General features: G+C 34.0%; 2 protein-coding genes across 6 annotated transcripts; one reads left to right on the forward strand and one right to left on the reverse strand.

Annotated features, from left to right (window-relative positions):
- The first annotated feature begins 218 nt into the window (after window positions 1–218).
- On the forward strand, window positions 219–8,288 carry LOC100793920 (golgin candidate 6). The gene is made up of 20 exons (XM_003554944.5): window positions 219–358; window positions 505–561; window positions 719–768; window positions 1,178–1,305; window positions 1,384–1,436; window positions 2,190–2,336; window positions 2,434–2,507; window positions 2,597–2,666; window positions 2,956–3,009; window positions 3,112–3,207; window positions 3,789–3,839; window positions 3,907–3,993; window positions 4,080–4,193; window positions 4,279–4,350; window positions 4,851–5,036; window positions 5,213–5,316; window positions 5,413–5,458; window positions 5,567–5,632; window positions 6,448–7,218; window positions 7,646–8,288. The coding sequence occupies exons 2-20, from the start codon at window positions 532–534 to the stop codon at window positions 8,195–8,197; spliced, it is 2,751 nt and encodes a 916-aa protein (XP_003554992.2). The 5' UTR covers window positions 219–358; window positions 505–531; the 3' UTR covers window positions 8,198–8,288.
- Window positions 8,289–9,898: 1,610 nt separating this feature from the next.
- LOC100787217 (putative glucose-6-phosphate 1-epimerase) lies at window positions 9,899–14,217 on the reverse strand. Of its 5 annotated transcripts, none has more exons than XM_006603722.4 (10): window positions 13,698–14,217; window positions 13,359–13,476; window positions 12,920–13,033; window positions 12,675–12,749; window positions 12,023–12,079; window positions 11,789–11,943; window positions 11,522–11,653; window positions 11,218–11,320; window positions 10,919–11,018; window positions 9,899–10,579 (listed from the first exon to the last, which is right to left on the reverse strand). In XM_006603722.4, exons 2-10 carry the CDS (start codon window positions 13,434–13,436, stop codon window positions 10,362–10,364), a joined length of 1,032 nt encoding a protein of 343 aa, XP_006603785.1. In that variant the 5' UTR covers window positions 13,437–13,476; window positions 13,698–14,217; the 3' UTR covers window positions 9,899–10,361. The 5 variants fall into 5 exon arrangements, with proteins under 5 accessions (XP_006603785.1, XP_014627292.1, XP_003554985.1 ...); XM_014771806.3 differs by lacking the exon at window positions 13,698–14,217 and adding an exon at window positions 13,574–13,681; XM_003554937.5 differs by lacking the exon at window positions 12,920–13,033 and having other exon boundaries at window positions 13,698–14,209.
- Window positions 14,218–14,581: the final 364 nt, after the last annotated feature.

Consider the following 14,581-nt stretch of genomic DNA (forward strand, 5'->3'; position numbering starts at 1 on the left):
TTTATTTATATTATTATATAAAGATAGTCTATAATCACTAGAACTAGAATTCCTATATAATACTTGCTATATAATAATTCCATAGTAGTGTATGTGTTAGGCAAAAGTGTAATTTACTACTAGTACTCTTCATTTTGGTGGACCCAAAAAAGTGATGCAAGAAAAAATTTTAGAACTTCATTGGCAGGTGATAGCTAGCCCATGGGTTTATTTTCCAGAAACAGCCCAAAATGAAATCCAAACCATTAATGGACTCAAAAATAATAAATAAAGAAATCTGTATTTGCGACTGCAAGTGTCCGTGGCTTTGAAATTGAATTGCTGTCGAAGAAAGAAATCATCAAATTTCTTAGCTTCGGTACATTTTTTTCTATTCATCTCTCACTATCACTTTAGGGTTCTGAATCCTCAATGTTGGAGTTATATTTCGTTTATGATCATTGCGAATTGAATTAGATTTGTTGCTTTTTGATTTTATTTTTTATTTTTTATTTCGTTTTCAAGGATTCTGAGACATTCATTCTGTGATCTATGAAGATGGATTTGATGTCTGGTTATAAGGTATAATAATTTGATCCTGAGTAGTAGTAGTAGTAGTCTTTTCAAATTACTTTTGTGAAATTTCTAGTTCGAGATAATAATGACAGTGAGCAACCCGAGCTTATGGAGAATTTATCTTTGTTTACAAATTAATGAATTTTTACCAATTATTGTGCAGGGGGTTGTTGGGCTTCTTGTTGGCAACGAGAATTCCTCAAATGAAGATAGGTAAAATGTTAATTTTTTTTAATGTTCTTAAAATTCTTTTGCTATGTTTTACACAGCTCTGCCATCATGTCTCTTTCATAGAATCCCATGTGACCTTGAATAAATGTAATTGGAGATTTTCTACAAGCGTTGTGTTTTGTTGGTTGATTGGTTCCTTTTTCTTGCTAGTTACTGACTTCGGCTGTAGAGTAATGGGTCCTGAAGAATGTTTGTTCTCCTTTTGTAAAAGCCTTTTTCTAATGGCATTCTTGATATAGTTATTTAACTGAATATTATGGAAGTTTTCCATTCACTGCGTTTTAAAAGTGATTATTTATTAATATAAGGAACATGTACTGCTGCATAATCCTTTCTGGTGGAGCGCCTAATACTTAGTGTCATATTTATTCTCTTTGTATTGTTTGAATAGATATGTTGAGCGCTTGCTTGACCGGATAAGCAATGGTAAACTACCAGAGGACAGGAGAAATGCTATTACTGAGCTTCAGGCTGTTGTCTCAGAAAGTCAAGCTTTCCAGTTAGCATTTGGGGCAATGGGTATGTCCCATATCTCAAAACAGTCTTAGTGTTTTTTTTCCTCTTGTTTGATTTAATATGTTTGATACGTCTTTGCAGGCTTTCCTATAATGCTAAGTGTCTTGAAGGAAGAACGTGATGATGTTGAGATGGTGACAAAACTCTCTTCGCTGTCCTGTCTACTGTCTAATTGTTTTTGTTGTTTTCTTTTTGGTACTAAAGGTTCCAGATCATGAAGTTCATTTTTGTGAAGAAGACATTAAGAAAAGGAAAAAAAAACACCTTAAAAGTGAAAGTGTGAGCGTGTTATTCAACAGTTTAATTATTAAATTCATAAAGTCTTACATCAGGACTATCTTTTTATTTACCAAATTGTTAATTTGGTATTATGGTCGAAGTTTACATTAACATTTGTAAAAGAATTTCATCACCCATTCTGGGTTAGTGGGTTTAGCATAGAGCTTCTTCAGTTAACTTAATTGTGTACACTTCTATATGAATCAATGTTCTGAAATTTATTTTACTCAGCCGTACAAGAGTTCTATGATTTTATCTTCAGCTCTGGTCTTTATGGGTTTTTGTTAGGATTTTTCATATTTGAAGATATTTTTTATTGCCAATGCAGTACTCCAATAGTCAACTTACTGTGTTGGGGTATCATGTGCTGGCTGTGCTAATCTCATTTATTGATGGACCCAGGTTTAGTTAGATCGTGAAGGTTCTTGATTGTGGTTATTGAATTAAAACTGTTCGGTATTACAGTCTTGCCAGTTGCTACCGTTCCTTGTTTCTCTGTCTGTTCTTCATTTTTTAAAGGGATTCCCCCCCACCCCCTATATTTGTAACATTTTCTTTTAAGATACCAAGTTCCAACAGTGTGTTTATTGGAAAGTACATCCCTACAGGTTCGTGGTGTCCTGGAAACACTTGTAAGTGCATTGACTCCTATTAATCATTCAAAAGGGGCAAGTAATGAAGTTCATCCAGCTTTGATGAACACTGATTTACTTTCTAGAGAAGCAGATTGTATCTCTCTTCTCCTAAGTTTGTTGGTAAGAATTTCTTTATTAAAATCAAGGAATCTATTCTCAATTATATCAATTGTAATATTTTCTTAGTCATTTTTGCTTTGGGGGTGTACATCGACAGGAAGAGGATGATTTCTATGTACGATATTATACTCTGCAACTATTGACTGCCCTTCTCACCAATTCTCCACAGAGGTATTGGATTTATAGCTTCCATTTTTGTTTAATTCCAAAGTTGTTAAATAATCTAGCTTGAACTGCCCCCTTACTGACTTCCTCTTCAGGTTACAGGAAGCAATATTGACTATCCCTCGTGGTATAACTCGACTAATGGACATGCTTATGGATCGTGAGGTACAAGACTTCAATGCTCTGTAATCATTTCAATAACCTTTCCAAACTTTATTGTTGATTTTTTGACATGTCTAAACAAGATATAGCTTTTTAACATATTCACTTATAATAATTTGGGGGTGCAATCTGATCCTTTAAATTCTCAATATTTACTGTTGGAAATCTTCTGGTAAGTTTTGTTCATTAATCCTCTTTTTTAAAAGAAACCCTGAATATGCTATTTCTTTTTGAGAATATTGATGCTTGACTGTTGTTTATACTGGGAAAATGATCAAGGTTTACCTTCCAGGTAATAAGGAATGAGGCATTATTGCTTCTTACTCATCTGACCCGTGAAGCTGAGGTAACTTTTTTGCTCTAATAGTACTGCACTTGACATTTTTTTCCTTTTAAAATTTTCTTTAGCAGTAAATGTTTGTTATCTAAATAAATTTAATGATTATAGGAGATTCAAAAAATTGTCGTCTTTGAAGGTGCATTTGAGAAGATTTTCAGTATCATAAGAGAGGAGGGAAATTCAGATGGTGGTGTTGTGGTACAGGTGATAAATGGTTACTCTATGACAGTACTTTATTTAACTTGCTTTATGAGCTACATGATGTATGATATTAATGCATGATTATGGTCTACTTGGAGCCTGCAAATTTAAAGCTACCTATGTTTATACTTATATATATATGTATATATATATATATATATATATATATATATATATATATATATTTTCTTTTGATAAAATGCTTTTTTTTAAATACCTACAAAAAGGATACATGCTCCTGTTTCTAATAATTTTGGGCTAATAGTGTTTGAAAACCACTATGTCCAAAAACATGTTGTTTATGGACTTTTTTTTTTTTGGTTCCATTACCTGATCACATCTTCTGATTTAGGTATGATGATAAATCAAAACAGAAAAAACAAAAACAAAAGATGCAGAAATCAAGAGTAATCAAATATGTATTATTTGTCATCCTTTGTTGTTTGTACAAGGCATTGAAAATTGTTTTTTTATTGTTGACCAAAGATTTCGTATCTAAATCTTATTCATGTAATTATATTTTGAGCATGATTAAGCTTTGTATAGCTTTTGGTCTAGATACTAATTCTTAGGTTGCTGTGCAGGACTGCCTTGAACTGTTGAACAATTTGCTTCGTAGCAATGCATCCAATCAGGTTTGTTGATTCTGTTGGGTTTATTCAGTTCTAAACCTGGTGCTGATTTCAACTCTTTATGGTTCAGGTACTACTAAGAGAGACTGTAGGACTTGACTCATTGATATTGATTTTGAAGCTGAGAGGAAGTAGTTTCACTTTTAATCAACAAAAGGTTAGATTCATTCAATTTTTCACTTTAGTTTATGCTATTAGTGAAGTGAACCCTTATAGCTAACTCTTTGTTATCCATGCCAGTAGACAATCAATCTACTCAGTGCATTAGAAACCATTAAATTGTTACTAAAGGGAGGTTCTGAGTCTGATCCTGGGAAAGATATGAATAAACAGACAAATAAGACTACTCTGGTTCAGGTTTGTTGTCAACTTAGTCTTATGATGCTTGCATAAAACAGCAATCTGGTGATCTTATCCTTCTGTTTTTTGGATTTGGTTGTAGAAAAAGATATTGGACCATTTGTTAATATTAGGGGTTGAAAGCCAATGGGTACCTGTTCCTGTTCGCTGTGCGGTAAGATAACTTCCTTCTCTCACATACCATGCTTTGATGTATTATCTCCAACTTAAAAATCTGTATTAAAATTTCACACACACACACACAAACACAAACTGGTATTTTCTTGCTGGCATTATCTTTCATAGATTACTTGTGCATCAGGATATGGTTGTGTATTGTTGCTCCATTCTAAGTAATGAGAAAGTGATATGCTTGTATTTGGGCGATAGTAATTGTTGTTCAAGATGCTTTTTTGTGGTAAAATTAATTAAAAAACTAGTCATGTTGTCGATGCATCAGTTATGAAATTGTCCATGCATCCACCTCACTTTTGATTCACATACATTTCAAAAAGCATTTTCTTTTTTATTATAGTAGTAGTTCCATTTTCATTTTTCTTGTAGCATTGATTTTTATTTTTTGTTCTGAAATGCTTAGTTTGTGAGAAAATTTTCTGTTGCGAAGAAGCACAAAAGGGTGCTCAGTTTTATACTGTTAAATTCAATCTTTGTTAGGCAATGCGATGCATTGGTGATTTGATTGCTGGAGATTCAAAGAATCGTGATCTTCTTGCTAGCAAAGTTCTTGGAGAGGAGCCACACGTTGAACCTGCTCTGAACTCTATACTTAGAATCCTTTTGAGAACTTCTAGCATGCAAGAGTTCATTGCTGCTGATTATATTTTCAAAAGCTTTTGTGAGGTTGGTTATGCATACTTCTTTCTCGATTTATTGCTTAAATAATTCCTTGTCACCATATATATTAACATAATTTAAGAGTTAATAAATTTTGATTGGTGTTTGTTTATGGTTTTCAGTTTTTACTACATACATTTAATTTCTGCTACCCCCCTCTTGATTAACCTTGTCTAAAACAGAAAAATGCTGATGGCCAATCAATGCTGGCGTCTACGCTAATTCCACAGCCATATTCCATGAATCATGCATTCCTCGAGGAGGATGTCAATATGTCTTTTGGCAGGTTTGTTTTGTTGGTGGTGCTTTAATGACTGCCCTTGTCTTTTGATAATATGCTATCTTCAATCAGCTTAAAGATTGTTAACTGTTTCTTTTTCAGCATGCTATTACACAGTCTTACTTTGGGTGAAAATGGTGATCTTGAGGTATGTGATATCTATCTATTTGATCTTTTAACCTGTACAGTGGAAGGCAACTTTCATGACATCTTACCATGTGAGAATTATATGATTAACATTTTGTTAAAAATGTAGACTTGTTGCAGAGCTGCTAGTGTTCTATCTCATATGTTGAAGGACCATCTCCAATGCAAGGAAAGGGTATGCCAATGTTTCCCCATTTCATTGTATTTTGAGCTTTATTCTACTATCTGTTTTGGCAGAGTTAAGGACTCCAGAGTCCATTGTGTTTAATCTTTATGCATAAATAATTTTAGTTTTATAACTAAAAAAATTCATAAAAGAATTGATGTACTCAATCATAACATGAAAATTATAATCTATGGATATACTATAAATATATAACTTAGAAAGGCAAATTACCACATGGGTATTTGGTATCCAATTTCTTCTTCCCCGAAACCCCCAAATTATTGCTTTTACTCTAAAGTGAAAAGAGAGGAGGAGAAATTATCTAAACCACAAAGACCCTGCTCTTGCCTCCACTTCCTAGTTCTAAGGAACTTTTTTTAAAATTATTTTAAATATTGCTGTTGATAAATTATTCTGCATTCAGGATTAAATTTAAAGAGAAAAATGATCATTATATACTACAAGATAGGATGACTAAAAAGATAAAAAGAATTATATACAGATAAACTAAATAATATGCATTCAAATTTGATGATCTATTTGACATTCAATCTTGTTAAAAATTGAGGATTTAACAGTTTTTATTCTTTGCCATATAGCTAATAGGAAGATCGTGGAATACATTCATTCAATTTGTAAATGCACTTTATGCATGTAAGATGTGTCATTTAGAAGTTTGTGGCATGGCCTATAAGTTCATAATTACTGCTCCCTCTGCCCATTTTTCTTTGCACTAGATGTTGTTTTTCCACACTTCTGAATATATGTATGAACAGTTAGATTAAAAAGGAAAGTTCAGAGAAATCTTACGAGAGAAGTTGCAGGTTTTAAGAATTGAAATTGAGGCAGCACCCATGCAATCTTTAGGAGCTCCAGAGCCACTAATGCATCGAATGGTGAAATATTTGGCTGTTGCTTCTTCCATGAAATTCCATGATGGAAAGTCTAGTACATCAGGAAACTCTTATGTTCAGGCCATTATCTTGAAATTACTGATTACCTGGCTAGCAGATTGCCCCAGTGCAGTGCACTGCTTCCTAGATGCTCGCCCCCACCTTACTTATCTTCTTGAGCTGGTATCAAATTCTTCTGAAACAGTGTGTATAAGGGGTTTTGCGGCAGTTGTCTTGGGTGAATGTGTGATCTATAACAAATCCACTGACCGTGGAAAAGATGCATTTGCCATTGTTGACACAATAAGTCAGAAAATTGGGCTTAGTTCATACTTTTTAAAATTTGATGAGATGCAGAAAAGTTCCATTTTTTCTAGTTTGGAGTCATCCCTGACCCACAGATCATTCGCTAGATCTTCAGCAGCTAGCATGGCAGATATAGAAGATGTAGATGGGAATGATTTGTCAGAAAAGAAAAATCTGGACCATCCAATTCTATCTTCAATCTTGGATTCTAACTTCATGAACCTTGTCAAAAGTCTAGAGGCAGATATTAGAGAACAGATTGTGGAGGTTTATAGCCGTCCAAAAATGAAGGTGGCAGTAGTGCCAGCAGAATTAGAGCAGAGGAGTGGTGAAAGTGATGCTGAGTATATAAAGCGGCTGAAGGTTTTTGTTGAGAAACAGTGCTCTGAGATACAGGTGAGTCTTGAATCTGTTCCTTTTAGGTACTCTACCTGACTGACTGTAATTAGGAAGGTGCTGTTGAATGTACTAAAATAAACCTTCAAATTCCATTTGCTTAAAGTGAGATTCTGGAATTAGTTTTAAATCATATGCACATGATAATATTACCAAAAATATTCTTGTTATGTGTTTACTAGTATATACTATTGTCTGCTTACATCTTCAATTTGTTCGGTAAGTAAGGTTTGTTTCTGATGGTTTTCACATTAATCCATTATGGACTAATAATACCTTAGTATGTTAATAATTATTACTATGGCGTGCTCATCTCATGAATGTAAGTGAGATTTCATTACAATAGGAAGTATGTAGGAGGCAGGTGGCTGTGCACTTGTCATGATATATCTATCTAATTTGGTGATTTTTCTTGTCATCATTTCAGGATCTTGTTCTTCGAAATGCTTCTATGGCTGAGGACCTGGCTAAGACAGGTAGTACTTTGCAGCCTGAGCAAAGAGTGAGTGGGGGCTCAGATAGAGTCCCAATTGAGACACTGCATAGAGATCTCCAAGAAGCATCTCAAAGATTGGAGATGCTTAAGGCAGAAAAGGCTAAAGTTGAATCTGAGGCGATAATGTATCGGAATTTAGCTGGAAAGACAGAAGCTGATCTAAGGAGTCTGTCTGATGCCTACAATAGTCTGGAGCAATCTAACTTGCTACTGGAGAATGAGGTGAAAGCACTGAAGAGAGAAGGGCACTCAACATTCCCAGATGTGGATGCAATAAAAGCTGAAGCAAGGGAAGAAGCACAGAAGGAGAGTGAGGGTGAGCTGAATGATCTGCTTGTTTGCCTTGGGCAAGAACAAAGCAAGGTAGAAAGACTTAGTGCTAGATTGTTGGAGTTGGGAGAGGATGTTGACATACTGCTTGAAGGCATTGGTGATGATGCTGGGGCTGCTGAAGATGGTGAAGATGAGGAAGATGATGAATAATAGATTTTTTGTCTCTACCTCACTTTTTACATTTTATGTTGAATTGTACAGTCTAACACGAATTATGGTGAATGGATCAGTGCTTGTATTCCTTGGTTGGATTTTAAATTATGATCCTTGAGGAGCTGTTGCTGGTTTTATTTTATTTTGCAATATTCAGGGTGAATAAATTATCTCTACATTTTCTTTATTTTTTCTCTCTCTCTCTCTCTTTTGTAGTGTAAACCTAAAGGGGTGGGCACACATAAAAAATCCTACCCTCCTTCAATTGAAAGACCAAACTTTGCTAGAGTCAGCCACCTTAATTGCCTCTTTATACACATGACTCCAGGAGTAAACTCCTCGCTTTACAATAAACTCTCATTTATAGAAGAGCATCTTTCCTACACCAAGTCAATTTAAAACCTCTAGACCACCCAATTTGAAGGCCACTAATAATAGCCCATCATGTCTCAGCACTTTCACCATCAAAGCACCCTTCCATGGTTACTTCGCTTTGTCCTCCGCAAGCCCGTCGCATCCCTTGTGAGGCTTTCAAGATATGACCTTTCTTCCTCTCCCATAACAAAATCTTTTTCAGTTATATTCTTTATCCCATTGGCTACACATAAACGTTGTTAGAACATGAAGTCAAATCTTCGACTAGAAGCGAGATTTAAAAATGTTCAAGAATGTCACAAGTTGAAGTGCATGGATGGAACACTAAAGGCTAAGGCTCCGTTCGGGTCATTTTTTGTTTTTCATTTTGAAATTTTATAAAATCAAAATCAGTTTTAATTTTAACTTTGATTTTAAAAATGACTAAAATATATTTTTCGTCCTCACAAAATGTAAATGTGTGATATTTTGGTTAGGAGTTGAATTCAAAAGATCTGATCTTACGTAACAATATGAGTGTGTGTCAACATATCAAGTTCTAATTGTCACGTGATAATGACTTAACATTTCAAGATTTCAGATGAATGAATCCAAACATTTAGATATTTATAAGAATGAAAAACACATTTTAATTTTTTTAAAATCTTATGCAAAATAAAAAAGGAAATTCAAAATCAAAGTGCCACTCCCAGGTTGCAAAATCAAGATGGTTGCCATAAACAACATTCATATACTCGGACTAAGTGGGCATTCACATTCACCAAAAACAGCACCCAAGAGATCAATTTCAAAATAATTCCTAAATTTCTTCCATATTTCTTCATCAAAATTCTATAATTTTGTTATGCTACTAAACGAACGAACAATCAAACCTGAAGATTGGATCAATCCCAAAATGAACAATGAATCCTAAAATAAAAACCAAAATCAACAACAAAAAGAGGAGGACTTAACAGAGGATAGTTTCAGAGGCAAATTTAACAAAATAAAACTTAAGCTCCAGTAATTCAAAACACAATTGGAACCAGTAACCAATCCCTCGTTGCGTCTATAATCCCCGGGCCATAATATAACAAGTAGATTTTATCAGTGTATACAAGGAGATGAAGTAATACAATACAATACAATAACATGTTCTTGATCATAGGGCCTAAAAATTTATAGATTCTCCAAACGAAAAATGAAGATCCAAAAAATGAAAAAGTTCCATGTTCCTTGAAATTCAGTGATGGCCAAGGAAGTCAAGAAGTTTGATCGTGAACTTCTGTGCATAGTAATGGCCTACAGCCACATGTATCTAGGGGAAGATTGTCTTGAAAAGGATTTCAAACAAAAAATTGGCGTCTTTCTGTGCTTAAGCTCTTCTGATCATTACAAGAATTGTTCCAACTTTCAAGATTTTAAGTAGATAAAATACTAGCTAGCTCAAATACTGCACTCTGAGCCATTGCTCAATAAAGATATGTTCATAACAAAATCTTGTTTCTATGTAGAAGAATATCATTGGAACTTCACAGACACATTGCAAAAATAACGAAGCAACTTGACTCTCAACCTGATGGATAATATTGTAAGAATTGGCATGACACCAAGCAATTATTGTTAAGTTGCAAAAATAGATGTCCATATATATTGCTGAGGCCTTTGTTATGTTATGAATTATGATCAGCATCACATTCATGCACAGCTAATTTCTGTCTTTAGGGTAATGTAAGCCTACTAAGTAGACAAGCAAGTGCATGTATACTAAAGACCACATAAATCTCCATTGACTGCATCAACTAGGTCAATGAAAGCCATAAAGAACCTTGCGAGGATCCAATTGTCCACTGCAATAGCTTGATGAAACCGTAGAGAGTTCCTGATATCCCATCCACTCTTCAGAGGGCTTCAAGAGAATAGGGGTATCGATAGCTGCAGAATTCACACACATCATGATCTTGTAATCATCATCTCCCAAATCAGGGATAGCCTTGGCCTTCTTACCCCAGGGATTCCATACCACTGCACTCTCATTATCACCAAACCAATAAGTGACATCAATTGTAGATTAAATTAACAAACTTATGTAAATCTGAATGCTGGATCTGGCCCTTATAAAGTGAAAAACACGTTGTAGAGACTAAAGTAAGTAATCCCCTTGTTTTTGATGAGGAAATGAACAGTTGATATTATGTGCACTTGTATAACAAAACATGGATATTTTAAAATATCAGTCGTTGATTTTCTCATCAATAAATTAGGATTGTTTTACTCTCTAAAGTGACTTGTTCAGATTAGAAGAGCCAAATAGATACAATGCCATGCAAAATTTTTATTCTCTGACTAATAACTAATAACAACCTGCATCTGGCATTCCTTTCTTCTGGAGTACAAAAGTTCTTTTTTTCTCATGGTCTATGATGGCAATTTTAGTTGGGCTATGCAAGTACACTCTGTCCATCTACAAGGTAACCACAAATGTCCTTAGAGAACACTTGAAAAAAAAGTTGATTTGGTATCTATTATATATATTCATACACTCGAAAATCAATCAGAATATATATAGGTTATGTGCACTTATGTGCTTATGATGTCAATTTTCTTAGCCTGTGAGACACCTCCAACCAATTGAATGAAAGGACCAGAAAATCAAATTATACCTCTCCATCAAAAGTGAGTGCATCTGCCTGCTCTGTGAACCTTGATCTGTTCAACAGATTGTCAAAGTAATCCAGTGTCTCCAATCCCTCAATACGCACTTCACTGCAGATTCATTCAACCTCTCTTAAAGACATATTTAAGCAAGATAATTCAAACTAGTATGTTTGAGTCATATAGACCATAGGTTGTATAAATGTGCAAAAATAAATGCAAGAAAACAGCAATGATGAATTGATGATTTGGAACATTCTTGGCATCATCTTAAAACAAAGTAAGCAGTTAATCTATATCTAAGATGCACACCTGATATCTGATACAGATAAATAGTTGCATAGTGTAAAGGAAAAAGAAAACGCTTTGTTAGCAGTGTTTCTGACTCGTGGAATCAAAATTAGCTTGCCAGCATTGAGAGAGATGCGAAGCCGGAACTCAAAACTGCAGAAGCAGCCAAACAAATACGGGCAAGTTAGACATTTGATGGTTCCATTCAGCAGTGCTTTATCTTTAATGAGTAAAAATGTAGAAAGGGAGAAGGAAAAAGAGGCAAACACAGTTTGAATCCATATATACCTACAGGGTGTCTTTAAGTCAACTTCTGTTGACTTCAATATTAGATCCACAGATGACTGATTGTCTAAGGGAGGAAGAGGTGAAGGGTCCCTATCCAATGACCACATCCTGTTTCTTGCAAATCCATGTTGTTCAAGTGAACTGAGATCACCAAACTGAAATAGAAATTGCATTGAAAATGTTCAACAAAAGTCAAATATGTTTTCACCACCAGTGAGATGAAATAAAACTAACCCGTGCTAGGCAAGCTGATATTCCTCCTCTGATTGCTTTATGCTGTTTCTTGTTAGCCTGTTCAGTAAAACATCCCCATAAATAACATCAATTATATGTAAACTATCGCAAATAAATGAAACAAATTTAAAAGAAATTTGATCTTCAAATATCATTCAAGGTTGACAATAAAATAGAGAACATGAATTCAACTTCAAGCACTAATTTTGCATTAGTGCTTCTTATGAATGTTTTTAAAATTTAAATCAATACAGAATTTGAAAGGTCATGTTATATATTCTGTTAATTAATTAGCTAGACATGTTACGTCATATTGCTAACATTCCTGCAGCAGCTATTGCCTTTCAAAATGGAAAGCTTCTTATGCATAGAACAACACCACTGTGGAAATTAAAATATCCAGTAAAAATTAATCTGAAGACAAATTATGATAGATTGTTATCGACGGTAAGATTATTAATTTTTTGTATAATTACTTTGAAATTTATATTGTGGACGCCTTCTAATTTGTGGACAATAAAAAAACTTCAGTTTGTTAATTTTTTGTATAATTACTTTGAAATTTATATTGTGGACGCCTTCTAATTTGTGGACAATAAAAAAACTTACAGTTTACTCGTTACATGAAAATTAAACTCTACTATTTTTTTACCTTACTGCTCATAAAAAGAAGTTCTTCCTTTCGATGATTCTTCCAAGAAATAATCTGCCCTCCATAAAGAAGAACCTGAAATTATATTTCAATCAGATAAGAACTGTTATGTGAAATTACCATTTCCATATCAGATCTATATTGTTAAACCATGACTGATTTTATTTTAAAACTATATTCATGTTGGTCCAATAGTGTTGAATACAAAAATTTAGAATTTACTCAAATGACAAGGTTTGTATCACCTGCCTAAGCATAGATTCTGTACTCAGAAGATCTAATAAGATGTTAGCACTCACTGCTTCAGATGGCCATAGATTATTAATGAAGTCCAGAATATGAAAAACTTTCTCAAAATCCTTCAAAAAAAAAGTATTCCTAATTTAGACCTTCTATAACTTATATCTAAAGTTGATAATAAGCTAGACAATCTATAACCAGCCCATCAAATTTAAAGCATAATATGAGCATACAATATATTGCAAGGAAATCCCATTTTCCCAACACAAAAAGACCCTTTATATCATAAGGACTTGAGAAGGAGTTGTAAGGTTGGTTGGGTGGTTAAGAAAGAAGGAAAGGAGGAAAAGGTCACGAGTTCGATCCATCTGACTAATAAAAAAACTAACAATTAATATTTTTCCATACAAAAAGGACTTGACAAACACAAAAGGTGAAACCAACCTCAGCTGATGAACCCTTTGGCTCAGTCAATATAATCCGTGGCAATCCATCTTTGTCCTGAAATATGTTCAACGGCATTGGTTGCAAATGATTTTACTTTCACCTTGCTCCAATCCAGCTGCAAGCAACCAAAACAAGAAACAGATTTCAGTTTTCATCTGCACTAGTCACCATAACAACACCACACCATATACACATAAAAAAAGTTATATTACATAAAAAGATCGATCACCATGAACCCTTTTGCAACACAAAAGGACCCTTTATAAAAAAAATGGATGAGATTTTCATTTTTCAAGCAGAAGAAAGCATAAGGAATAGTAAGAAAGAAGCAATTACCTATTGAGTTGTATGAAAAAAGGGGTTAGTGTACTTTGGTGGCTAATTTTTACTATAATATTATTAAGTGTGTATCAGTTTGGTGTTGCAAGAGGCAGAGGCAATGGCAATAACTCTGCCTTTCTTCAAGAGTCCATGTTAGATTTTGTATGTTATATATAAGGCTATTATAGATGTGAAACCGTGAAGGAGCAAAAAAGTGAGGCTGGTTAACGTTGAAGTTGGAGAATATCCAACAGAAATCAACCGCTGGCATCGGATTCTATGTTCCATATGTCTTTTTCAAGAGTTAACTATCTGAAATGTTGTGTTCTGGTTGGTCCACCTGGTACACGTGACCAATATTTCTGCCATGTTAATGTTAAAGTTATAATAATAGTAATAAAAAGAAATCTATGATAATATGAACGGTGTGCAAATTACATAAAGTTGACCAAAATCAAATCGATAACAATATTGAAACTAAAATTAGTGGTGCTGATATATGTTTCTGTGCAGTGGGGCTTTAGTGTTATGCAGATTTCTATTCGTATACTGTTCAATTACTAATCAAAGCATTGAATGTATTGTTGAATCCTCAAATGAGTGAAATAATAAGTTTTACTACATCAAAGAAATTCTTGGGAATGTCGATTACAAATTTTCAGTCATTAATTTAAGTGAGTAATTTTGCGATATGACTACTAAATCCATTAGGAAATAGTTGTGACCATTATCGATATGCATGTGTACTGGCAATTTCTAAAGGAGACCACTCTTTGTATTGAGATTAGAAAAGACACACCAAAGATATGTGAAAGGATTTTGTAGAGAACGCTATTATTTTTATAATTTTATTGGGTTTTGTAGAGTGATATATATTATAATAGAAGTTTTTTAAAGTT

Source organism: Glycine max, chromosome 19 (genome assembly GCF_000004515.6).
Source record: "Glycine max cultivar Williams 82 chromosome 19, Glycine_max_v4.0, whole genome shotgun sequence".
Lineage (NCBI taxonomy): Eukaryota > Viridiplantae > Streptophyta > Magnoliopsida > Fabales > Fabaceae > Glycine > Glycine max.